This window comes from Nothoprocta perdicaria, unplaced genomic scaffold, assembly GCF_003342845.1.
Source record: "Nothoprocta perdicaria isolate Ctin4 unplaced genomic scaffold, notPer1 scaffold_108, whole genome shotgun sequence".
Taxonomy (NCBI): Eukaryota; Metazoa; Chordata; class Aves; order Tinamiformes; family Tinamidae; genus Nothoprocta; species Nothoprocta perdicaria.
The window spans coordinates 1,364,982-1,392,388 of record NW_020454183.1 but is presented as its reverse complement, the minus strand read 5'-3'; the positions used below and the strand labels follow the sequence as shown (position 1 = coordinate 1,392,388).

The window sequence follows — 27,407 nt, the reverse complement described above, 5'->3', positions numbered from 1 at the left end:
GTATTGAGTTTTATGTGCACATTTACAATACTTACCACTTTCTAAAAGTGGAAAGGTTCACACTTGCCTTCATCAATAACAGCAGGTCTCCGATATTGCCCACGGGTTGATTTGAGAGCTGTATAAGGGGAGGCAGTATCTCCAGTCGTGCTTTAGAGACACTCCGTGATGCCCAAGGCGGTGCTCTTCACATTTGCAGAATTAGTTGTCAAGTCTAGTTCTGCTGACTCCGAGTGTGAGGTGCTCTCCAAGTGACCACAGTCAAGTGTATGAGGCAAGGTTGTCATGCTCACACTTGGGGTCTAATAGTCTGTTTTTCTATGAAAATGTGTTTCTGTTGTTGCACAGAAGGTGCAGGTTATTTTCTCTACTAGTCTTTCAATCTTCCTTTTCAATAGTTCATCACATAATGTATATATATATTTATTTTTTTCTTTTGGATTAACAATAACGATATATGTATCTGCAAGAGCAGCAAAACCAAATAGTATTGTGGTTTAAAAAGCAGCCGTTTTTTTTTTGGATTTACATGCATTTTGGCAGGCTTGAACTGCAATATCCTGGCATATGCTTGCAATCTCACAACTTGGATAATGGTATAAGTACAGAGCAAGTGAGGATGAAAGGTACACTGGAAAATGAGCTGACATGCACAATTTTAACCAGCTTTCTGAGATCTTATCTGCTGTGGTGTAGCTGGGGCTAGGATAACAACAGAAAAATTATACTTTTTTTTTTCCCTTTCTTTGTCTTACAGATGGAAAAATGAACAAAGTAAAATGGATTTTGACATGGCCATTGATATTCCTGCTTTTTTGCACCATTCCAAACTGCAGCAAACCACGCTGGGAGAAATTTTTTATGCTGACATTTGTCTTATCCACTCTCTGGATTGCCTTGTTTTCCTACTTTATGGTGTGGATGGTAAGTGCATGTAGCCAGACTTGCCATATTGGCAAGTACATCTCAGGTTAGCTAATATATCTGTTGTGTTTTTGTTAAAGTATCATAGTTTAACCTCTTCAGTGGATATTCTAATTATTGTAATTTTAACTTTATTCTGCTATTTTCTCACAAATATTTGAGCCTTATCCTTAACTGTGTGGGGCATTTGTAGGAAGGTGACACCTCCAAGTCCTGCTAGTGGATGGAGGTCTAAATGGAGGCATCTCTCTTGAGACACCTTTAGAAATACGGCTATACACTCTGATACTGAAGCATGTAGTAAAGTCAGGTAACAAAATTTGAAGACTCACAAGTACTGTAAAATACTGTGAGTGGACTGTTGGAATAAAATCCTTTTTAGGAAACAGTACTGTGCTTACAAAATGTTTCTCTTTGCCTAAACATATGAAAAATAGATGGTATCTGGTGTAGATCTGTAAACTGTGATTAATTTAGGAGCACATTTACTTGAAGATTTGACTAGGTTCCTCTGTTCTCTTTCCTACTATCATTTAGTTTCTATTTTGAAGTGTACATTTACAGTCAGAGAAAGGGCACAAATAGGAAAGCACCTCAAACTGGTTTTAAGTATGGAAAAGAAATAATGATACTTTGAAGTATACTTTGGAGTTATCTTTCTACTACACTGAAAGATATTAAGCCAAGAAGTAGTACATACCTGCAATTGGTTGCTCCAGGTATTTGAAGAATTCATATATCCATTCATATATCCATTTTTTTCCTTCAGAAGAAAATACAGTGAAGAAGTCGTTGAATTTTTTCTTATTGGAACTGTCGACTTCTTTCATTTAGTCCTAGAAATGCAGTAGGCTGAAATTTGATATTTTAGAAGAATCTTTGCTCATCAGCTTCACTGTAACTTTTTTGGGTGCAAAAAAGCATCTCTATCTTCCCCAAGGGTGTTAATCATTTGTGGACTGCTTTATTGTTGTGTTTTCCCTCATGGCAAATGTGTTCTATATATAAATAAACATCATAAATATTTGGTTTATAAAGTTTTACATTATAGAGTAGCCCTTCTCCCTTCTGTTTTGGAGACACTTAAAGAGAAATTTATTTGGCAGCCATTCATTCTTCCTGGTATAACTGTGCCAAAGCTATATAGGCATTTCATACTATCTGGCCTTTGTAAGACTATGCTTGTAAGGCACTGGTGTCACCCACATGTTTCCCCCTTCTCAAACAAGAGGTGCGCTCACCAAGGCTGCCAAACCTCCTATTTCAAGAGGCAGCCAGATCTGAGTACCCCATTACCAGTTAGAGCAGGGGATTCTGCTCCCTCTTGTTCCTGAGCCACAGTTTGCCTTGACAATACGAAGGCTGGTGAGTGGATTCCCTTCACCCTTAGCATCCTTGACAGGGAAGCAGCTGCCTGTCCCTGCTTCAGTCCTTTTGCTCCCACAAGACTATTTCTCTTGTGTACTTGGCTACCTGTCCAGTTTATTCTGGAGTCATCTTCAGTGTCTTTGAAAAGCTACCTAAATACAGTAGCGTGTCCTTTCAAAAAGTTGTGCTACAAGTTTCAGCCACTTTCTAAGTTCTGGTAAAGCTGCATCTGGATCCCCAAGGGACAGTATAACAAGACCTGCTCACTGCAGGATTGTATCAGGAGTCATGCAAGAAACTGGATCCTTCTTCATGTACTGGCATAAAATAAATTATTTGTATCTCTGCCCCTGTGTCCCAGTAAAAATTAATGCTAGTCCTTCTGTCTTGGGAATTGCACTAAGAAAACTCTTGTCATTCTTGGGAAAGAAAAGCAACAATAAACCCCAGTGGGCTGGATTTTGTATGTGCTCCTCCTTAAAAGATCAGTATGTCTTGTTAGAACTACAGAAAAGGGAGTTTTTTGTACTGCTTATAAACTGCTTAGGAGTTTACGCCAAAGTACTTTTTACTAACTTGGTTTTCGGCCATTTATTGCACAAATGGATAAGTGTCTTGAGTCAGGGTCCACACCAAAACTCAGAGAATGCCATAACTGTATTGGAATGGGGGTCTTTCCAAATGCTAATCTCTTTTCCTTGCTGTTCAGGTGACTGTGATTGGATACACCCTTGGGATACCAGATGTGATCATGGGCATTACTTTCCTAGCTGCAGGAACAAGTGTCCCCGACTGCATGGCCAGCCTAATAGTAGCAAGACAAGGTACCTTGTCCGATGAAGCATAATTACACTCCAACATTCCTGTTCTGTGGTCTACTTTCTCCATATATGCAAATCCTAAATGCAGTTTTATTGTTTGTTTTGCTGTATTGTGAACCAAAAAGTCATCCCTGTCCTGTTATCTTTTGCTTTATGGGTTTGGGCACAGTCTAGCCTTCTAGGTCATTTAACACTCAGATATCCCATGCAAGCTATGTGTCACTCAGGGTAAAAAGATGAAAGGAACAGGCAAAACTGGAATATCAGCTATTAAAACACACTGAAGAATATATGCTGATCAGCACATGTTCGTGTAAAACTTGTAGTGATTTTCAAAAGATCTGTTAGAGCCTAGGGAAATGAAGTGCTTTAAAGAGGATGTGGCAGAAGTGAACTAGCTCCAAGCGTAGTTCTCATCCCAAATGCAGACCTCTTTTCCTTTGTCATGAGTAGGGAAATTGGAAGAAGTTTTAGACAACTATCTGCAATGTCCTCATCAACTCTCTAACTGAAACTATCAAGTACTTCTCATGTATCTTTAAACTTTTGATTAAGTTTTTTTACATTTCCTATTTTGCTTGAGAAGTATCTCTAGCCACATCCTTTCCTGTTGTCACTGAAAAACATTAAACCTGACAGTGTGCTGTCCTGCACCTCGGTAGAAGAACAGACTCTGGTTGTCGTCTTGTCCACCACTCTAATTCCCCTAAGCTTTTTTTGTTTCCAAATAATGAGCTCTCCATTACACAATAGTGGGCAAATTGCAAGGGTTCTAATGTCAAAAATTAACTACCTGAAAGTCCCATCTTTGTAGTATGAGATAGGAATATTGCTATTAAATAATATCTGTCATTTTTGAAAGGCACACTATAAGTGTAATCTCTTTTTCAGAAGGGATATTACTCGATTAAAAAGGATTATGTTTAAAATAATTTTCCAGATTATGGATTTTTTCTGTTCAGGAAAATCTCACAAAACGCAGAGTAAAAGTACTCAAGATTCTTATGGAACTACCTTCCAACTAAATTCATTTTCCTTATGTAGTATTTAAGTGAACAGATTTTTGGAAGAACATAAGGAAAATTTGTTGCATTTGAAAATGAACAGACTGCTGTTTTAGTATTAGAAAAACTACTGTAGGTATCGTTTCTCCCAAAAGTGAAGGCCAACTTGGCAAAACCCAGCCCCTCTTTCAAAGAACAGTGTCAGGTTTTGGTACCACTTGGTTGCAAGAGAGACAGTTACAGGACAGGCTACAGATATTTAAGGAGTAGAGAGTAGTCCTGCCATAATAAAGATCTGAAGCATAACCTTTCTGCCAGTATCTCCCTGCAAGCAGAGGCTGTGCTTGTGACCAGCAGTGTCTGTCCCTGCCTGTGTGATCTCTCAAGTTTTTACAGGGTATGTCCCATTTGCATGCAAGTTCCTTTTTCTTCCCAGAACGTGTTTCATGGAAGTGATTCAGTAGCTAGGCACATGCCTAAGAGAATTTAGCAATGGCAGAGAAGAATTATGTTGCCTCCACCATGTCCACTGACATCAGGGTAGAAAAAGATGCCAGCCAGGGATGAACATGAGGAGCAGTTCAGTACTGTCTAGTGACGTCAGTACTTTTCACTTTTTTTCCTTTTTTTAAAAAAAATCTTTTTTTGGCACTTTACGACAGAGTGAGTTGTTTCTGGTTAGGGCCTGACACCCAAGAAGTGCTTACTATCTTTGACTCCTATCTGGTTTAGTACTTTTCAGGATTGCTTTTAGCTGCTGACATGAGCTAAATGTCAGGCATCCACATGCTAAAACCAACAGACGATCTTCACGTTCTCTGTGGCTGCAGACTGTCTAGAACAACTATATCAACTTGACCTCAGATGTTGACCTTTACCTGTGTTGAATAACTACCTTTGCTGGTAAAGGCTATCCAAGCCACAAGGAAGATACAACTAGAAATTTTGCACACACTTTTCAAAAGTTATGCAAAGATTATGGAAATTATCCCCCTACTTCAGGTCCTCTGGCCGGGCCAAGAGGGATTCAGTCAGTGCAGATCATTCCCCTTTAATTTCCTTTAAAACGTGGAGTATATGTTTGTTTTTAGCTGAGAGTTGTTTTTGTTTCTCTGCAGGCCTCGGTGACATGGCAGTGTCCAACACAATAGGGAGCAACGTCTTTGACATTCTGGTGGGCCTTGGTGTTCCCTGGGGTTTGCAGACCATGGTGGTGAACTATGGATCATTCGTATGTATACTGGGCATACTTTTACTCTGTCCATTTTGTCTTGTTTAAAAAATATCTATCCTAAAAAGGAAGTGTGCAGATAGAAAAACATCTCTTGAGCATGTTTATTGATTGCTAAATAACATATTATTTCTTGTTCAGGGAAGCAGGAGTTAAGGGAACAATTTGCCTTCCACAGGATGCAGTTCATTCCCATTGTTGTCAATTGGAATGCATAATGTTGCATAGCAGGAAAATAGGGCCATGGATATCTCTGTTTGGCTCTGCCATTTTCTGACTGCACAGCTTCAAGCACATGTCTGTCTCCCTGTGTCTTGGTATTTTTGTCTGTAAGATAAGAATAAAAGTGTATTTCTATTGAGGCTCTTTAAACTAGAAGTCCACTATAAATGCTCATGATTTTTATAGCAGTGGGATGTTTTTTATAGAGGTAGGATAACTTACCCATTTGTTTTGATTCTTTAACCATCCTATTCTCCATTATGATAAATCTATCATGGGTTTGTAAAATTTAAAATGGTAAGTCAATCACTATTGAAAACAGGAGGTAAATAACCATAAATCAATAAATTGGTTTCTGATCTCTAAAACACAGTTATGTATTGAGCACACTAAAGATCTCTTCTTTATCTAATTCCTACAGGTTAAGATAAACAGTAAAGGACTGGTCTATTCAGTTGCACTTTTACTAGGATCAGTGGCACTTACTGTAAGTATTTGTATTTTTCCAAATATAACTCTTGGGAGTATTGAAATTGTAGAATAATTATTAGCTGTTTAGTTGATATATTTTAGAAGGACAAATTGGAAGTACTTATCATCCCCAAAGCATTGACTGTTAGAAAATACAATCCCTCTAGCAATACCATGAGTAGAAGAGCTGCCACGGCTGAAATCTGGCACGTGGTGCAGTAGAGATGCTGGATAGCTCCCACTCATTTCAATGCCACTTGGAACTGTGGTGTCCAGAAATACCTCTGTGTCCAGCTGCATCCTCTGTGCTTTATGTGGGGATAAGATCCAGGTTCACTTTACTTCCTTTTGCATCTGTGTCTGGTTTCCAGGGCCAGCCTGGAATAAAAATATGATCTAGCAAAACCCCCTAATGAAGATTAGTCTATGGGTGCTGTGAACCTCAGCACTTTGAATCAGCATGCTAAGTGTTACACAGCGTAAAGCCCTTATCCTTGTAACACATGACTTATTAAGGAGAAATAATCATTCTGTTTCAAAAGTCAATTTTGCTGGTACTTAGGGTCTGATCCTGCTGACTCCCAGGAAACCCCCTGTGGGAAGAAACAAATCCCAAAGGTATAAATATGCACTTATACTAACATCTTTTTTGCCAGCTGCCTGTGAAGACTCTGTAGAAGAGGTGGTCACCATGGGAGATTGCACACTGTTGCATGGCTAGGTCTCACAAAGTTCCACATCAGCTGCACGCTGTTTTAGGTGGTAGAATGAGCGAGGCTGTTCACTATGCCACTAACTGCTTAATGCATCTCTTATATAAGCTATGGGAGCCTGTTCTTTTCCTGTCCTATCCCCAGTTCTGCTATACTGCACAGTGCTTATGAAACAACAAAGATATTCTTCAGACATTTGTATCTGATGACATTGCATGCATATTAGTAACTAGCACTTTGGAAAATGTAGGGGATTATGTAGCTAATATTATGCTAACTGTTCGGGGTTTTCTAAAAAGACCTCTCATAGCATAAACCATATCACCTGAGTTCATGGCATCTATTATTCTCTCATTTGTACTGTTGATTGCTCTGATTCGTCTCCCACCCCTCCCCAGCAAACATTAACAGAGTTTTTGTGCAAGACCAAAATAATAACTCAGAGCACTCCACACCACTGGAAATAGGACCCTTATGTGAATCTCACTCCCCTTAGTTCTGCTTTCTTTAATGATTTGCTCGGCTCAAACTACTTTGAAGCTGTTGAAAGAAAGAACATTAGGTGTTGGTGTTCTCTAGGACATAGAAGATCTGAGGAGGGCACTGGAGGCAAGAGGGCTTCATTGCATTTATTTAGCTGATACTGAAGCAATGAACAAATGCTGCTGTTCACCATGTATTGAAAATGCAGCACATACTGAAACTGAGCACCTAGGAGTCTCTTTCTCAGTTAAACGAAGAACTTGTGAAGAGGCTTTGAAGTGGATTCATTTAGTATTTTGTAAAAGCTTCTTAGCACAGAAGAGAGAGCCAAGGCAGTGTTTGAGTTATTGGATGGGCTTTTACTTCTATTTTCACAGAATCACGGAATGGTTGAGGTTGGAAGGGACCTCTAGAGATCGTCTAGTCCAACCCCCCTGCTCAACCAGGAATACCTAGAGCACGTTTGTTGATCACAAAACATGTGCTTCCTTTTCATCTGTAAAATTATGTATTTATGGTTAGGGATCTCTAATTCAAAAAGAAAATCTAATTCTAACTTGTAATGTGATTTCCACATGTTTCCTCTGGAGCTTAATTAACTAAGACTTTGTTTACTTGCAGGTGATTGGAATCCATGTAAATAAGTGGAAGCTTGACAGGAAATTAGGCATCTACGTATTGTTTCTTTATGCTGTTTTCCTGTGTTTCTCTATATTGATAGAGTTCAATGTCTTCACTTTTGTCAACTTCCCCATGTGCCGAGAAGAACTTTAAACCACAGTAAGGAGAGACACTGAGATTCTGTCGATTACATGTGCTGTAAACGACCGGAGACTTTTGACATTTCTACCATGTCTCCGTCAATAATTGAGCGTCGTTCCTGCTTCATCAGCTCATAAGCACTTTTACCTGGGTGGAAGGAAAACATCTTTCGTTTAACATGCTCAGTTGAGGCAACCAAAGCATTTTTCTCCTCTTTGGATATTGCTGCTCAGTCATACAGCTGTGTGGATCTCACGCAGAATCCTCAAATGTCCTATTTCTGGGACATACGGTTGAGTTTCTCATTCTCTTACAGACAATCAAAAATGACCACCAAGGTTAATAGAAAGACTGGAGAAAAATCTTTATAGTTCTTTTGTTTTGGACAGTTACTGTCCATGGAGGAAGAAGAGGCAAGTTCAGAACTCTTCTTGGCTCAGTCAAAATGTCTCAGCTATAGACTGGAGAGTCCAAGGCACATACCATGGCATGCACTGTTGAGGACATAATTTTCCCCTTCAAGTGCTCTGCTTATAAAAGAACTGCACGGACAGTTTTTGATGGGAATGTTGACTATTTATCACTCTTTTCAATTAACATTATTGAGCAATGAACAACCTTTTGGAGAAAGAAGAGGAAATGGTTGATGTTGTATCACTTTTGATGATGCACACTAAAAGTAAGAGTATCTGAATATTGAAGAAGCAAATTTCATGCTGAAATTCATACTTGAAAAGTATGCTTTACCATCAACAAGAATGCTGTATACATAAATATAAACTAACATTTGTGGAATATTACTCCATGAGAAAAAAATGCATTGGCCCTAGTAAGTCCACTTTGTAAATTTAAAGGAAAGTAATTGAATAAAGTCCAACTGGGTGTACAGTAACTATCAATTATTGTTATAATCTGAGACTAGTATCTTAACACTATCCAGGCTTTCTGACAATAAAACTCACCCTGGATATAATTTGATTTGAGTGGTGGGGGAGAGAAGCTTATTCATCGTTAATGTATCAAGAAAGAAGTGTATTCTTCTCCATTTTTTATTTCTTTCTGCAAGCTTAATGAAGATGAGTGTCCGACACTGAGCGGTGCAGATAAGAAACAGCAAGGACAGAGCAAGTCTATCCAGAGAATCTAGTCCTTGGTTTAATTTTGTGCAACTTTTAAAGCTTGATATGCTTCTTTTTTAACCCTGGCAGTGATCCCTGGCAGAGCCAGGTTTTGATATCCTTTCCACCAGCATAAATCTGACAGAAGGAGTTACTCTGGATGGACAGCAAGATCTGGCCCAGACAATTAAGAATAATAAGTGGGTAACATTCCACGTTTTCGAAGTCGTATGATTGTCATTTTAGATTCATATGACTGAGAAATGAACATATTTTGAAACCTCTGCTAAACTTCAAAAATATATTAAAGTTATGTATGAATGAAAGAGCACATAAAGTTTCTAAAGAAGCACAGTTGACTTTATACATAGATATTTTTAATTTTTTAATGTTTATAAAGTAAATCTATCAACTAAAAGTTGATACATTTTTAAATATATTAATACTTTGCACTTTAGTCTACATATAAAAAATTCCCATTATTGCATCAATGAGAATATACTTTAAGTGTTGAATAAGCAAGCACTAACTCAGCAAGTTTTTTTTTGTTTTGCCATATATGACAAATAATTCCCTTTATCCATTTCACGTGTAGAAAAATGTTTACACCAGGCAATGTGTTTACAAATGAGGCTATTTTAAAGGTTATTTTGGTACAAATTAAAGAGTGTATTTTGCTGTTGAAATTTAATAGGAATTGCATTGAAAATAATCCTAAGGAAAACACGGCAACGTATGTGAGATTTGCTTCACACTTGTTACAGATGTCAGTATTAGCACCCAATTAAGCTTTGGGATTTTTCACCTTGCTTACATAGGTTAGATAGTTTACCTAACCAGTCCTAATATGGCAACAAATCTTTCATAATTAAAATGCTTTTTTGACTAGGCAAGCATGACAGTAGACTTATTTGCCCTCAAGTATGCAGGTGGCCTCTTGGCATTCAAGACATTTCTGCTGCAGTGTAAAGCAGAAGGAGTTGAATCCATCTTCGTCTTCCTGGATGTTCTGTTGCAGGAGGGCTGCAGAGATGCGGCACACTCCGGTCTCACCTCTCCTCCCTTCTGCCTTCCAGGAGGATGTTTTGCTGCTGGTACTTTTAGGTATGAAAAGAGTAGAGGTGGAAGCTGAGTTAAATGGATTCTGCCAAGGTTCTGCCTTTGCGTGCTCTTGGAGAACTAGCTGCCTCCAAGCAAACGTTTGCTCTTCTGTGTGCAATGCAGGCTGCCCAGATGTCTTTATACTACAGAAGAGTTCCAATATCTAGTTTTGAATGCCTAGTGAGGACAGTGGGGAGGTGTCAGCTGAGTTGACAGTGGTGAGGGCATCGGTTTTTACAGTGCCAGACCCAGCAAATTGTACTGTACCTTCATAGTTCTGAGCCAGCTGACTCTGAAAGACTAGGGGAAGCAATTTGTTCCACCAGCAGCTGTTCGCTGGCCCAAACATGGAGAAAAATGCTTGCTGATGGTGAACCCTTGAGACATCATTTCAAATTTCTGCCTAAATTGATAACATTTTTTATGGTTGAGATATGACTTGCACCAGAAAGCCTGTGTGTTCTGTTGTCACCAGTGACAATCCCATAAGGTAATACTGACTTTAAATGCCTGTCACCTCTGCAAGTCCTCACTAAAATGCAGACCCAGTTCAGGAAAATTTATATTGAATTTATATTGAATTCTAATGTTGCACCTCCTTAGGCAATGTCAAATGCACCTTCTGTTAAGAACCAGATATCTTGCCATGCTTATTATTATTTACAATGTTAATAAAGTTTTCCTCTAACAGCACCACATGACCAGGGGTATGTTGTTTGCCAAAGAATTATTAGACACTATATCAGGGCTTTGATGACACAAAGTATTGTGAAGTCCTTTATGCTAAAGAGTCTCTCTATATATTTATCCCTATGCTAAAACAAAGATGACAGTGACAGACCAAGCCATGCAGTCAAACTGGTGTGGGAAGAGGTCGTTAGATGTCAGGTATGCCTGCTCCAGAATGTGGCAGTAATTCAGGAAGATATTGCTGAGTAACAGCAGACCAGTGCCTTTCACATGTACAAAAAAAATTGCTCATACAGTTGGGAAACCACCACATATTTTGCAATTTTCAAGCAAGAGAAGCAGCAATTTGTGCTTGGCTCCCTGAAATTAGTAGTTCTGCATTGCATCTGTTCAGATTGTGTCGGTTAAATTTTTTAGCCATGTTGTTCTCCTAACCATTGCAAAAATTAGCTGGAATGTGTGTCATAATGTTGTGTAAGTTAATGTTCAGCCCAAGAGTGAAACGAAAGCTGGTGGATGTGAGAGGGAAAACTGTTACTGCAATCTGAAAATTGCCAGCATGCTAACACTGAAAAGTAATACAACTCAGAAAAAAAAAAGACATTCCATATCCAGCAAAGCTTAACTTTAGTAGGATGATTGTATGGCTTAAAGCTAAGCGTGTATTCAAGTGCCTTGCTGGATTGTGTCCTGGGATGACAGCTGAGCATGTTCTTTTGGTTTCGTATCGTGTTTGGATTCTTTCATATATTATTGGTTCTGTAGTCTAAACATTTAATTTCTTCCTCAAACAAAAAGGCTTGGCTAGAGTCTATGCACTTAACTGTGCTCTGCTGTTATCACTTTAGATTTGCAGTGTTGTTAATAAGAGGGTAACTGGTTCCTTGTCTCAGAAACGACTTCAAAACTGTGCCCCTTGCAGGGTGCACAAGCAGAATGAAAACTGCATTACAGCAGGCCAAGAAGAGCTTCGTAAGAGGTCTTTTCTGCTGCGTTTCCTTTGGAGGAATACAGTCCCATGTAGACCTGCAGGGCGAAATCCTGTCTGTAGTAATCCAGTGGGAGTTCTTCCATTGGTTTCAGTGGTGTCTAATTCCATTTATAGACCATAGCACTTGTACTGCATTATAAAGTAGCAGAAAGAAGTACAAAGTAGTTTAAAATGTCCCACTCCAGGTCCTCTGAATCCCATTTATGCATGGAGAGTATTGCTTGAGTATGGATTCAGGCTCAGCATCTACACGTCTAAACCTAAATTTGGAAAGCTAGAATTGTGCTGATCTTCATGACTATTTGGTGATCTAAGGGCTGCTCTCTAGGTTGTGGTCCAGCCTAGAAGAACACCTTAAGTCTTCCCTACAGGTACAGCAGAGTCAACCATCTTTCTCCTGGCTCAGTCATTGGTGTGCCAATTTTATTTTATTTTTATATGCTTCCTGCAGTTGTGACAAACACATAATTAGTTCCTGGTTTTAGATTCTGGTTGTAAATGTTCTGTCAAAATGTAAAAAATATGGAAAAGATTTTTACTAGGCTAACTCTTGTATAGCAATTATAGAGGAGATTCTGTTCTGTGTCTGAATCCCTTTGTGACTGTGCTTTAATTACACACACTTGTTTCTATTATGTGTTTGATCTAGTTGCAGAATTCTCTCATGAGTTTTGCTGTCTTCCATTCTTGGTTTTCTTGCAATTGTAATGCCATTTACTTGTACTAGATTTTTTTTAGAGTGATTTAGGTTGTATAAATACTGCCTGATTATTCATGCCAAGGAAAGATCAGACTTCCTAATGTAACACGAAACAGACACTAAAATAACATTGATAGTCAGATGAAACCAAAGAATCTTGCTAATTAAATGCAGCACCTTTGGGCACAACGCTCTGTCGCTACAAGCTTCAGATCCTTCAGTTATTTGTGTTTAAGCATTCAAAAGAAGATCTCTGCACTCTTGCACTTACTGCACATTTTCCTTTTTATTTTGGGGGGTCTGAACTACAGATTTTGCAAAGTTTTTTGGGTGGTGAGATGTATTTGACAGTTGTAGAATAATGATAGCATTTAGACTTAGCAATTCTATACTAACCCCACTTGCAGCTTTAGAATTCACATGAACTATTTTGAAAACTGTGTGAACAATGTTTTATTGAAGACAAGAATGTTGTGATTCATTCAAATGACAGCTACATTCCAACTTCTTTCCTATGATCTTGTGAATTACTTGAGTGCACAATTCCCTATTTCCACACAGTAGCAGAATACGGAGCATTTTTGTGTGGTTTTCTGATATTTTTTCCCCAGAGGAAGCTGTGAGATCCCACTGCCCCTTGTCTTGGCACCTCAGATACACGTAGCTCCTTCTCCTCAGGCTGAAATGCATCGTGATTGTGGCCATTTGTGTATCACACGTTCTGCTTGCTACCATACCTACGATATACAAGGCACTATCTGAAAGAAATGAATGATTATAGAAAATTGTCATTTGCTAAAGGCAATTACCAGTATGAAATGAATGCCATTTTTTCCTATTTTTCTTGCCTGCCGAAACCTAAGTAATCATCGCCCTGTTGTCGTTGAGGTGATCTTGATAAGCTTGAAAGCCACCTGGGAAGGTTGATGCAGAGCAATAGGGAACTGTGACAAAATCTGATGGTCTCAGAATGTATCAAACCTGGACAGGCAAAATTTCTGTAAACTGTGAGAGTAGAATTTGGCTCCCACTGTCTCCTCTGGTGCAAGCAAGTATTTGAAATCAGTTATGATCACTGAAAAAACTTGAGAACCTTTTAAAATTTCCTTTGTTTCACACTTGCAGGTGTTTGCAATGCACCCTTGAGAAGGGCGGTACCTCCTTAAATATTATTAAAACTTTCTAGAACTGCTTACTTTGAAAATGGAAAGGGATGAGTTTGTAAACTGTAAATAACAGAAATCTATTTATCATGTTATTTATTTTTTCAATGACTGTGACCTTATGCACTGTGAATGCTCTGTGATATGGGGTCCTTTGTACAGATACATATGTCATGAAATCCAAATGGATTTAATGTGATAATTTGTTTTAAAATGTTGGCATGTTATTTGATTATTTTTATTGTGAAAATTTTAAAGAATAGTTAAAATGAACTAAACATTTATAAGAAAAATTCTAGAAGTCAGTATTGTAATGCACTATATATCAAAATATGTACACTATCAATAAAACATATAAGAAAAATGACAGTGTTTGCTGTATTTTTCTCCTGATGATGAGAGCATGTGAAATATTCTCATACGTGTTGTTGAAAATCTAAAATTTCAGGATCTTGCTAGGATACGCACCGGCGGTTTCTTGGTGGCACGGGGACCCTGCTGAGGTGACTGACGGAGGGCCTGCGTTTCCACCTTGGCCTAGGGGGATCAGCTGCATCCAGCTTGATGTACCTGAGGTAAGTGCAGAAGAGTTTGATTCCCAGCGGATCCATAACCCTGATTTGCTCTGTGGAGACTGGAGAGGTTTGGTTCCCCGGGAGCACAGCCTGTGGAACCAAGGCACCAGCCAGAGGGCATTACAGCTGTCCCGGGGACACCGCGGACACTGTTTTCCGGCTGCCACAAGTGTGTGACATCCAGCAGGATCCCACCGAGCTCACTGCGTTCGTGCTGATGCAGACTAAAGGGAGTGGAAACGAGGGCCTGCAGGGCTGCTTTCCTTCCCCAGATGCCTAGGCTCTGGAGATGCTGTGAAGGCCAAGACTGACCTCCCTCAACTCTGGAGCACCCATTTGCAGCATCCCTGTAGTCCATCTTGGGGTCTAAAATGGCTTCATGTATAGGGGCATGGCCCTGGTGCAGGCTCTTCTGGCTTCCAGAACAGCTTTGAAATGCTCTTCTTTGGAGGAAAAAAGAAGGAGCTAAGAGTTTCCTTAGTCTCATGTGCTGGTTTACTCACACTTTTGTAAGCGTAAATGTCCTCTCCCCATCAATAATCCTGGTCAGCAAGGAGGTAGTAATTAATTCTTAATTCTAAGATTGACCTTGTTTTTGTTAGCCTGTGAAGCAGACATAAAGAATATGCTGCATTCTTTGGCTTCTGTGGAGGGATTCATGTTTTTGGCACATGCTAGATAACATTTTTAAGCTGTGGAAAGAAAAGGATTCTTTTATATATACAGAAACATTTTTTAAAAATAATCTGCATGTAGACAGTGCCCGTTCTTTTAATACCCCATAGGTTTGGCATGATGACCCATCAGGATCTATTATGTAATAGGCTCCGTAAAAGGCCCATAATCCATGGATTAGTGACACAATAGGCATGACAATTCCTACAGGCTTTTATCTTACACCATATTACAGATGCTATTGCTTCCTACGATACGAAATGCAGAACTGTTGTATAATCTACATATGTTGAAAGCACCTTATTATAGACAAAGTGCTTCTTGTACTTAAGGGCTTCCCCATAAGCCATTTTTAAACCTTTCCAACTCAGTTGCATAAAAACAAAAAAAAAAAAAAAAAAAAAAAAAAAAGTCTGCAAAATCCTGTGGTTTGAGCTGAAAAGGGAGAATCAGTCCTAGGAAAGACAGGAATTCTCTCTGCCTCTGTACATACACATCTGCACTTGCACATTCATGCAGGCGCACACACACACCACGGAAACTGAAGTAAATAAGATGTTAGGCTAGAAATGAGCATATAAAGTGCACTACATCTGGTTGAAAATTCAGTTCTTTATCTAAAACCTGATTGGCTTGGATCTGCCCCAGAGAAGCAGCACTTCACAGTATTTCGATATTACTTTGTAATTTAGTTTGTAAAATCTGTTTACTTCCATAGCCTGATACTAGAACACAGTGTCACATTCCAATCCTGTCAGATCTCTGGCTTAAAAAAACACCCAGCAAAGCTCTGGCAAAGTATCTTTGTGAAAATTTGTCTTTATTTCACATTTTAAATGTTTTACAGAAGGATTTAACCATTGTGCAGAAATACAAAATGTTTCCGGAAAAAAAAAACAAGCTGACTTGATGAATTTTTAGTGATTATTGTTAACAAAACTGGTTTCAAAGTTTTGCATTTTTGAAGCAATGTTCTTTAAATTGAAAATAGAGTTAAAAAATAATGCAAAACAACAAAAAAAGAGTTTCTTTCAGATGAAATAGGAGTAGCACCACAATATTGGACTTTTTAATTTTATGCTGTATTTTTACTGTATTTTCCTGTAGTTTTCTTGTGTATCTTTCTTCTTCTCCAGAATTCTTTTTTTTTTTTTTTTTTTTTTTTTTTTTTGGAAATGCTCAACACTTGTGAGTACTGATATTCTGTGTGCATAAAGTCTTAATCTGCTGAGGATCACTGCAGATCTATGTAAACACTGATCACAGGAAGGAAATGAAGACCTGGGGCACAGCTGAATTTGTGTGACCCATTGAGAAATTGGTTGTTATTCTAACATGCAAGGTATGTTTCAAAGGTGCCAAGTTGGTGAACAAATTCCGAGCACATTTTTCCTTGGACCTCTGTGCATGGAGGCAGCTCTGTTCCCGAGTCAGCAGAAGGATTCAGAGCTGAGCTCTGGCAAGTCTGCACTGAGAGATGAGCAAATTGCAGCCAGCTGGTTTGTCCAAGAGCGCTCAAATGACTTCATCATTGTCTCAAAGTTCCTACATGAGTTGGAATAAAGAGCTCCCTAATTTAGTACAAAAGAACATAGTGAGATCCAGTAGATGGATCCTGATGAAAATTTAAATCAGATAAGGCAAAAACAAAAAAAAAAAAAAAAAAAAAAAATCAGGTGTGAATTTTAATAGCATTGATAATTAAGCCTATCTACAGAGATGATGAATTTTCCATCAGGCAGCCTTTGAGTCAAGCCTGCTTGAATTTCTAAAATGACTCCTAAAAGCGTTTTAAGAGCAATTTTCTAATGCCAGCTCGCGGGCTTGCTGAACACACTCTTCAGCGCCGCTTGTCCTGTGATCCGCAGGTGCCATCGGGTGGTCGCTACGGTCCCTCTGTCCTCCAGGTTCAGGCAAAGCCCGAGCTCCTCAGTCAGCGCCAGCAGAATTGGCTCTGTGTCTGCACTGAGAGCTGATTTCCCCACATGCCAGCACACTGGCTTTTCCATCTCCACTGCAGCCTTTATAGCACTGTCGACTTTCTGGCCGATATCCCAGAAAGCTAGGAAATTCCTTCCAAAGATAAAAGGGGCAGAAGGTTGCCTTCGTCTCCCTCTCTGCTCCATGCAACTTCATTTCTCAGCCTCCGATCCCCATTTCCACCTTATTTTTTTCCATCACGTGTTCTGCTAACATAAAGTATTTCCTGAATAACGGGGCTGCCGAGTAGGAGCCACCAGCTCCGCCTGACAGCACATCTGTCAGTGCCCAGCATCCACAGCTGCTCTGTGTTCAGCCAGGTTCCAGTGGGGTGAACACTGCTCAACTACTTATGGAACTGCAGGTCAAATAGGAGAGTGAAACTTTATGGCATGAGTAGCTAGGGTCTTTTTTTACTAGCAGTCCTATAATCTTGTCATTAGCTTTTGCACTAACTGGGAAATTTTTGCAAAGCTGTGCACTACCAGTGTTAGACGTTTCCTTTTCTCAGGTCCTGTGTAAATATAGAGGTTTCCAAGCTCCATCTGGTTCCAGTTACTCAAGCAATAGAAATACACATGCTTCAGGAATTTGCAGACGGAGACTTACTGCCTTGCTGCCTTATAAAATCCATTACAAAGTTCACCGTCCCCTGTTGCCTCCTGATATACCTGTAGCTTGCAAAGCCATTTCCCCCCAAGTTTACTTAAGTTAGAGAAACGAACCGGGAGCTGACAGCCTCAGGCTCTTCTTTCCAATAACATTAACCTGCCTTTGCTACTAAATATGGTTTTATAAAACATGCAGGCACACACACACCCTTGACCACCAAAGACTGCCTCTTCCTGAAATCCCTCGTTCATATAAATACAGGAAGTAGAAATGAGAGAGGCTAAAATCAGACCTTGGTAGTTTGCTTTCATTTCAGCGCTTGTTTAGTCCGCTGTCCTCCGATACCGCTGAGCCTCGGCTGGTTTTAAACACCCTCCCCCTGCTGCCCCTTGAGATACCGACTTCTTCAGGTCCGAAGCTGAGGATGTGCAACTTGTGCTCCGCGATGGGACAGAGCTGCTCTCTGCACCAAGGGACTCTAACGCCACTGTGAAACAGGACGTGCCTCCAAGTTTGCTGTAATGATGAAAACATCAGCAGGAGACCAGGGAGCCAGGGATGACTCAGGGTAAGTCCTGAAATTTTAGTGAACTCTCATTTTTCATAAGGATGTCTCTTCCCTTTCTCTACTTAACAAAGAGCGCTCAGCTTTATTTGCAAGCTGCCCGAGCAGTTATCAGCTGCATAATCACAATGGAGCGGCGCGGTTGTGTTGCAATGTACAGTATTTCCTTCAGTTAACACATCCCAGCTGAAAACGGCACTACTTTTACTTAGCTTGAATTGCAGCTATTTAGGGAAGAAGAAGGATGAACTGCAAGCTGCAGTGTAGGGCGAGCGACAGGCTAAGGGAGTTATGTGCATTTGGAAACTTGACAAGTATTTTCTGGGAGGCTCGCTTTGTTTCCACTGCAAAGCTGAGAAGGGGATAAGGGCTTAATGCGGCTTAATGCTTTAAGGTGATGGTCACTGCAGCTCCAGCAAGCCAAGGAACCCTGTCCACAGACCCCTAGGAGATTTGAGGTGTCAGTTAGGAAAAGGCTCCTGGCTTTTCTAGCTGCTGGCCGATGGACACTGTGCCTTACAGGATCAAATCCCCCCAAAAAAGGTAGCAGGAAAGAAAATGGGTTTCTGATTTGGAGGACAGCAGCTGCTGGGATGCTGGGGTCAGGCTGGAACCCACCCAAGCCTCAGCTGTATCGCAGAGCCCAAGCTGAAGCCAAGCATTTCTGCTTCCTGCTGAAAACAATCAGGGGAAAATGACATAACCACTGAAACCTTTGGTTATCCCCTTTGGAAAAACATATAATACTAGGTATTGTGCGTGCTTTTTATCTGTCTGTCACACTTAGACAGCCTGTTTCCCATGAATAGAAGCTCTTAGATGTGCTGGTGATGGGTGTGGTAGAAGAAGCTGTATAGGTGGGTACACACTGGAGATTTGCATTTTCAGTCTCATCCTCCTTGGCTTACAGCACACTCAGTCAAAAAGAGGACAAAAGTGCTGCTGGCAGTCACATAAGTCACTGTTTCCAAAGGCACATGTGGCATGAGGGGAATAGAGGGAATACCCTGCGTTATCTCTGTCGTTGTTTTTGCCTTCTTCAGGGGTTTGCTCAGTAACGAGGAACAATGTCATCTCTGTGCCAAGATACAATTACCCAGTTCAGCTAAAGGTTGAGCGCTGAGGAACAAAGACTGCACACCCATAGGAGATAAATGAAAGAATCCAATCCTGGCAGAAGGAATTTAGTAGATGGCAATCCACAGAATTTCATACTTTGTAGATATTCCCTGCTTTTGTGATAGGGAAGACAGCAAATATTGAGAAACTGAAAGATACACACTGTTTATCTCTCTTCCCGCCTGGCTGAGAGAAGCCACATGTTTGCAAAGATTTGCTTTCAGTTTGGAGTTGCAGGGGAGAGTAAACAAGCCATAGACCCTGGATTTGGGCTGTAAAACCAGTGTTTCAGGAATAGTGAAGCGTGAGTGCTCACGATGTGTGTACTTCATAAATCTATGAGCATCTGACCAATGTAAGAGAACAGATTGGATCTGACTTATATTTCATTAACTACTTGTCTGTATTTTCAATCTGTCTCTCACTCATAAGTTTACATATTTTTAAAAAATCTGTTTTAACATCTCCGTTTACAAGACTCACTATTGCTAAGATCCTCAAAATGACACTTCAGGATACGCACCTTGTGGTGTCCAACACGCTACAGAATTAGAAACATGGCTAAATGATGTTTAGCTTAGTTCCCAATTTCACAACGTGTTTGTAGATAAAATTGCTAACTTCAAAAGGCAAAAGAACATAATAGCGGGCAGGGTGCTGGTGAAGAACCTGGACGTGATTTTAAAGTTCTGTGTAAAACATTCACGTAAGTAATCACCCAGATTGCACCTTCATCCACCTGAGTCTTCAGGTTGTTGGTTAAATGTTACTGAGGCATTCAGGGAATATAAGAGTGCAAATTATTGAAAAATAACCTGGCAAGTATCCAACCCTAGTAGTAATGACTGCAGGGTCTAAGGTGCAGGTAGCAAACCAATAAGGAGGGTTTGCTGACCTATGCTTCAGAAATGGCATAAATACGCTGGAGAGAAACCTGCATCAGAAATAATAGCTCCTCAGTAACAAGTGTGGACAGAAGGGTGGCTAGGAGCTGTGGAAATCAATCTAATCAAATTCTTCCAGAATGGGAGGAACAAGGAAATTATAACCAGTAAGCTTGACCTAGAGTCCTAGTTCCTATGAACGTTAATAAGTGATGAGATCACAAAACATCTGGAGAAATGTGACCTGATTGAGCCTGATGACCACGGTTTCATGAAAAGGTATATGCCTTCATTCCAACATCTGGCAAATGTATGGAGGAGATAATGAAGAGAGCAGACATAGCTGAGATGAAGACAAAATCTGCAATACGCAACTATTAAATAGTCATTTGGGATAATGGCTGGTTCAGACAGTTTACTGTTACTGTAGTTCTCACTTCTGGGACACCAGGTTACCTTAATGAAGTGAGGGTTTCAAAGCATTTTTTAGTGACAAGTTCTTTTGGTACAAAAAACACCCTCACAATTGACGCTGGTTTCCTGCCGTGATTATAAATGTCTAAGTAAACAGGCCAGGAACTGGAGGGACTAAAAATGAATAACTCTTACAGTTAAATTAAGAACTACTCTGGTAAATGCGCTTTCAAACCTACCATTTCTGCTGCAAAGGGGGCTTTTAGATTTTGTTGTGCACACAAGTTTTGTTATCAATTGAGCCTTGTGCCCTGGTTACACCTTTGTCTCTGCAGTGGTGAAAATAAATCTAATAGCAGCATTTATGAGTTTGAACAGAGAAAACCATTAGACAATGTCAACTCTCCTCAAGAGAGGAGGTTCCTTTGAAAACAGCTTAATCTAAACTTGCTGGAATTAGTGAAATGAATCCCACTGGCCTTAGCAGATGTTGGACCTGATGCAAAGTGCTGCCCAAAGAAAATTTCCGTGTAGACAATGTGAGGTGCAGGGGGTAAACTGGGGAAGGAACTGCTAAGGCAGATGGAGACAAATACATGTCTTCAAATGTGCTGTCTGTCATGCCCTGCTGCCAAGGAGGAAATCCTTCCAGGCCCAGGTTTCGGCATTCCCAGGAATGGAATACCTGTGCCAAAGGTGCATTGCACCAGGGTCGGAATATTACTGTAAAAAGACAAAGAAGGAGGTGCCGTCTGAGGAGACCTGTAGTTGGTATTTCCAGAGACAGGGCCTGGAATGTCTCCTGAAATCCATTCTGTAGAAAATTCTTTTGCAATGACACTGCCTCACCTTGTGGTCTTGACAGTGCTCCTGGGCAAGTTCGGAGTCACTGACCTCAGGCCTTGCTTTGAACACTCGTGCAGTGGAGGTGGCTGGTGGCAGCACAGCGGGCAGCTGTCCCTGTAGTGGCCAGTGGAAAACGCTGCCCTTGAGCAGGGAACTCTTCGTCATTGCAGACAGCCCTGGACCCACGTTCACCGGAATGGGGACACGAACGCAAGCACATCCTCTTCCTCAGATTAGCAATATTCTCCTCATCTCCTCTCCATTACCATTTCATCTAAACATAGTTTTTCATTTCCTGTCCTGAGCTGCTATGTCCTGTTTTATATTTTTGTCTTTCCAACCTAGACACAGCAGCGAATGAACAACTTACACGTGTGTGTGCATGTGTGAGTCTGTGTGCCACGGGATGCACACAGCACGGGGAGGCTCCAAAGCTTGTTTGACACGTATTTGGGCTGGTTTTATTGCTTATAAATGTACGACCCTTATTACCAAGCCATTGTGTAAACACTCTGTGTATCCCGGGGAAGATCTATTTTATAGAATTTTTTCAAATGATAGCAGGATGTGAGCAAATATGTGTGCTCATCCATCAGCAAATATAAATGGCTTCTCTGAGATCAGCCATGCAAGCTTGTGAGACCCAGAAGGATCTCTAAAATAGCCTGAAATACAGACATTAAGACACTATACCTAACAGCCATCCTTTGGAGACTGCAGCAAATTTCACTTCACAGAGCTGGAAATGCTTAGACTGCTGAAGAGCTCAGAGGTGTCTGTTAGTAAAAATAGGACAAAATATTGCCCATTGCAGCCCTTAGCCATTATAATTGTGGAAGATGGGAGGCCTTTGCATTTGGGAGAAGAAAAAAATAGTTCTTTGGAAGGATAAGTAGAATTTTTTTAAAAGAAGCAGCTATTAGGAATGGCTGACCAAATCCTGGTGCAGATGGGTTTATGAGTAGAGGTGTGTCTGGTCAAAAGCCCTGTGATGTCCCTGAAGATTTTCACACTTTCCCAACTGTATTACAGAGGGACCCACTCTGTGTAGAGAAGGGACCGTGTGTGTGCTTGTGTTTGTTTAGATTGTCCTTTGCAAACCCTTACACATGAATGACAACAAACGTAGGCATTTAAGAAGTCATCATGAAATCCAGAGTTAGCAGAAAGCAGGGGAAAACACATTTAGCACATGTTCTCTAAAAGACTATGGAGGGGTCTCGCTGTATCATCATCATCACCACTGTAGAACTGTGCTGCAGTGGGATGTGCTGTGACAGCCAAGCCTGGCAATGAGAGCAGCAGCAAAACGATAATCCATCTTGCAGGATCTAGACTAAATGACTTAGTTTAATTCATCTGCTGTCCCACCCTTCCCTTTCTCCATAAGAGTTCCTGCAACTTCTCACGATTGGTTTGAGTCCCTACAGAGACACTTTCTTGGTGGCCAAGAATAAAATCCACTTGTCTCCTCCCTCACCACTTCCCACATCCACAGGAGCTTGCTTTGCTGGCAGGTCCCACCACAGCTGACTCCCAGGGGAGCAAAGGCCTCACCTGAAAGACCCCAAAGCCACATCCACTTGCACACTAGTGCCTCTGGACTATTGATCCTGCTTGTTAAAAGGGCCTTATCCAGCCATCCCCCTTAGCCCTTATGGAGGAGCGGGCTGCTACTGCAGTAGGAATAAGTAAAGAAGTAGATCCCCAAGTCAACAGTGCTTAGTTCCATAAATGGTATAAAACATCAAGACCTTGCTCTTTTTGATTCCTGAACACACTTGTCCCAGACACCAATAATAGCTGGCTAGCAGCCCTACATCATTGCAGCAATGTAAGAATTGATTAACTGAAGTTGGTTAAGAGCTTTTAAAGTGTCAAAGGCAAGATAATACTAAAGTTTAGAAGGAGATTTGGAAAGCCATTGATCTGTTTTTTGAAGCAGTTTTTTACATCAGTTTCTCAGGATTGCAAACCATATAGCAAAAATTCTGCTGGCCAAGTACTTCTGTTTCTACATAAGTAGGATAAGTAATTTGCTGCAATGGTGGATTTTTTTTTCCCTCGGCTACATTTCTGCAAACTTCAGGGGGTTTGTATGTAAAGAAGTAATTTTTTTTTGCCATAGTAATGTATTGTTTATATCTGAGCTGGGAAGGGAAGGCCTGAGTTAGCGACTGTGTTATTGGAGCAGTAGGACTTTTTCAAAATCTTTGTCAAATGACAAGAGTTACTAGCCAACGGCTGCAGGGGCATAGCCCAGGCCCTCAAAAGGGGAAAATCAATAGGAGCTGACCCCAAATTAAGGAAGAGCCAAGGGAAGGGCTGCAGCTGCAGTACCGGAGCTGTGTATTACTGGTCCTGTACTGGGCACGCAGTGGTGGGGTGAGGGCAGGCAAGCAGGCAGCTGGTGCTTGCTGCTGTGAAGCTGTGTGAGCGAGTGTGTGTGTGAACGTGCACGCTGAAACAGCACTGCAGGCTGCTGTGGTCAAGCAGACAGCACCACCTAAACTGTGCAAAGGTAATAAAGCTAAAACCGTCGCCTGATACAGTAACTGCTGCAGCCGCAGGCCTTTCCTGTGTCCATCTCATACGTCTCTGAGTCAACTAAAGTCGTCTCAACCACGTCCAGAAATGGGATTGCCGTGTCCAAATGCTGAAGTGGGAAAATTAAGGCAATGCTTCCCTTGAGGTTTCGTCAGGGAGAGGTTTGGAGCACTTAGCTCCTCTTTAACTGCACCCAAAATAGTACAAGTCTCTTTGCTAGTGAAAATGATTACTTGAGCAGTAAAGGATTAGCAGATGTGAGCACTGCATAGCTGGTTATGCTAGTCACATTTTCCTACATAGATATTCTCTTAGATGCATGCAAGCCAGGGAGTGCTAGAGAAAACTGCGCTTTTCAAATGGATGGATATATGTGTATATATATGTATATATGTGCATATCTATGTGCCTTCCCCACGCTTTCGATCGCCTTTTGGCTGAACAGGGAATATAGTTACATCTGAGCAAAGGATTTTTGCTTTGGCCATACCAGTCTGCGTTAAAGTTGTTCTGTGAGCTGGATTAACATTAGATTCAAGAACAGTCTCCCTCTGGTAGGAGGTCCCATGGGAGGGATCAGAGGGGTGGAAGGAGCTGCTCTTGCTGCCTCTGTAATGGGCAGCAGCCTTCGTTCATAGGAGAGACCTGTGGGATTTGTCCTTCTCACTGAATCCAGACTCCGTCTGCCTCTCCCAGACACTTTTCCTGCCCAGGACACCTCTCACTGCAGAAACTGGAGAAGTCAGGGCTCAGACAAGCAGCTTCCCTCCGAGGCAGATTTGGTATCAGGGAATTTGCTGGAATCCGTGGCTACCCGGGCCAGATATGCTCGACTCGGACGCCAGTTCCACTCCCATAGCCGTAGGGATAAATACCCGACTGTGGCTTTACTAGAAAATCTGGTAGAAACATTTCTGTCCTCCGGCTATCAAAGTCCCTCCTCCCTGCTAGCAATATAGAAATATCATGTGGTGTTCCTGTGTGGATATCTAAGGAGATGTACTGCATTCAAATTAAGTATTCTGAAAGGAATGGTGAAACCTTACCCAAATTATTAATTCACTCTGTTATTTGATGTTAGCGTAAGCATTTGGATTTGCTGTTTGCTATATTACTGATCCCTTTTAAAGGGACATATCTAGTGTTTCACTGTTTGTAACAACATTCTGGGATTAATACAAGGCCTTTGTATGCTCAATGAGAGGATCTCTAAGTGTTTCAAGAATATTTATCCTCCCAGCAACATGACAGGCCTCAACTACCAATACTGTATGGAGGAAAACTGAGGCACCAGCCCATTCTGATGATTTAATTATAGTAATTCCAAGGACAGTCCTTGGGATCCTTGTTAAGCTTTTTACCCCTAATCTTGCCCCAGATCAACTTGCAAGTTTGTGGTGAGGCCAGAAACAGAATCCAGTTCTCAGAAGCCCTTTGTGTTTTGGTGGCTGAGTTTTCTGATGGATTAGGGAACTGAACCAGCATACTTCCTGGCTACCCAGTCTCCAGATCTGAAGCAAAAGGAGCAGTAAAAGCAAAGAATTTGGAGTGTGTGTATGTTGGGACTTCCTTTTTGGCAGCATCCTGCCATTGCTGTGGACTAGGAGGAGCATGAAAGAGCATGAAAATGCTCCCTGGGAGTTGATTTGCAAGGCAGAGCTGTGATCCTGGCCCAGGTCAGGTCCATCAGGCTCTGAGGGACAGAAGTGTTTCTGGTAGGGTTGAAAGACTTGCTTTACTGCTTGAAGTTACCACTCAGCCATGTTAACTGGTACTTCCTATCCGCTTTCACAAGACTAACGATTTTTGAGGTAATTTCACAAGTTTTGTTGAGATCAACCCAATACATCAAACCTCGCAGATACTGGGAAAGACCTTGCCAAAGGTAGGGAATCACACAGTGCTGATACACCCTTTCTTGTTTCTCCAAAGAAAGTCAGCCTTTACAAGACTGTATCTTAGAAAAGTCACTACTGGGCAGACTAGAAGCATTCATAGTTCTTGTGAACTAGGTTAAGTTTTATGATGCTTAGGAAACTTCACCAAGGGAAGAGAGAGAACCCAATAAATAGCAGAGTCTAGAGGGTGACAGCTCTGCTGTCCACCTGCTACGCTGTTCTACAAACTGCTAGCAGACTTCTAGGCAGGGGAAGGTTGTCCAACACATTTGGCTAAATGACAGTCTGGGACCTGGCCCAACCTTTCATCTTTCCTGCCAATAAATGTTTTTGCTCTTTCCTCTCTCTCTCTTTTGCCTTGAGTTCTCTCCAAGGAATCTGTCACCCATGATACCTGCCCACCTTGCTCCCTCTTCCCAAAAGCCTGGAAAACAGAAACCATGCAAAGCTCAAGAGTCTCCTGACAGTTAGCAGTCAGGTAAAAGATTAGCTTTGGACCACTTTCCTCTCTGTCTGAAGAAGAAATATGTAGCCCAGCCATTGCAATTTGAGCTCCAGTGGAAGCAAATGACAGGGTGCTCCCAACCTTCAGCTGGCAAGATATTGCATGTAGGGCTAAAAATACCTCAGCACATGAATGTGCTTCCATGCATACAGACATGCTTGTGTACAGACATGTAGTAAAGTGATCTCTCATGTTACCGACAGCCTCATGCTCCGAGCACCTGTGTAGAAGTGTTTTTGGTGTATATTTACCATTTTTGGGGGGGATACAAGTGAAAATATCTGATGATATGATCCAATGACAAAGTTGAATGACCATAACCATGTTAAGAGTTCTCAAGTTCTGCATGGGTTCATTTCTGTGGCTCCTTCCCATAGGCAAGCAATCAAAACAACTTGATGAGTGCTTCTGGAGGGCTGGCTCACGCAGGCCAAGGTGGGACAGAAGATTTCTCTATGGAGAGAGGGCAGAGGACACAAGGTGAATTTGTCACAGCAAGGCTGTTCATATATTGTCATTTTGGTGTAATTCCATACTGAACTCCCGGGAATGCAGTTCTCTTTCTCTGTCAGGCTAGTTGTAGGGTGGATGTCATTGGTGACCTTTACAGTTGAACAAAAAAGTCACATATATGCACTGTGTTGTGTTTCTCATAGGAATAGGTCCTCTGGGTCTGGAAACCGTGGTGGAAGCTGCCTGAGGGGCACACTGAAGAGCAGCCTGTGTGAGGGGTGGATGGAAGGTTTTAGCCGCTTGGCTCGGGATTCTGGCATCTGTCTTTGCTGTTAGAGCGAGCTCTCTAAGCCTAGCCTGGAGCCTTCGGTGCCTGCCTATTTCAGAATATTTCAGAATATTTCAGAATATTTAAGGTTGGAAGGGACCTCTACAGATCATCTAGTCCAACCTTCCTGCTCAAGCAGGCACACCTAGAGCACGTGGCACAGGGCGGCATCCAGGCGGGTTTTGAAGACCTCCAGAGAAGGAGACTCCACAACCTCCCTGGGCAGCCTGTTCCACTGCTCTGT

At 41.2% G+C, this 27,407-nt stretch overlaps 2 protein-coding genes across 3 annotated transcripts in view; both read left to right on the top strand.

Annotated features, from left to right (window-relative positions):
* SLC24A4 (solute carrier family 24 member 4) overlaps positions 1-9,071 on the top strand; it is an 86,246-nt gene extending 77,175 nt beyond the window's left edge. For both annotated transcript variants that reach the window (XM_026047035.1, XM_026047028.1), the window contains exons 13-17: positions 758-924; positions 3,002-3,116; positions 5,236-5,348; positions 5,992-6,057; positions 7,859-9,071. In XM_026047035.1, coding sequence (XP_025902820.1) covers positions 758-924; positions 3,002-3,116; positions 5,236-5,348; positions 5,992-6,057; positions 7,859-8,011 — 614 coding nt within the window. In that variant the 3' untranslated portion in view covers positions 8,012-9,071. The remainder of the gene's footprint in view (positions 1-757; positions 925-3,001; positions 3,117-5,235; positions 5,349-5,991; positions 6,058-7,858) is intronic.
* An 8,933-nt stretch (positions 9,072-18,004) lies between these two features.
* Positions 18,005-27,407, top strand: part of RIN3 (Ras and Rab interactor 3) — a 64,748-nt gene continuing 55,345 nt past the window's right edge. The window contains exon 1 of the mRNA XM_026047006.1: positions 18,005-18,172. Coding sequence (XP_025902791.1) covers positions 18,126-18,172 — 47 coding nt within the window. The 5' untranslated portion in view covers positions 18,005-18,125. The remainder of the gene's footprint in view (positions 18,173-27,407) is intronic.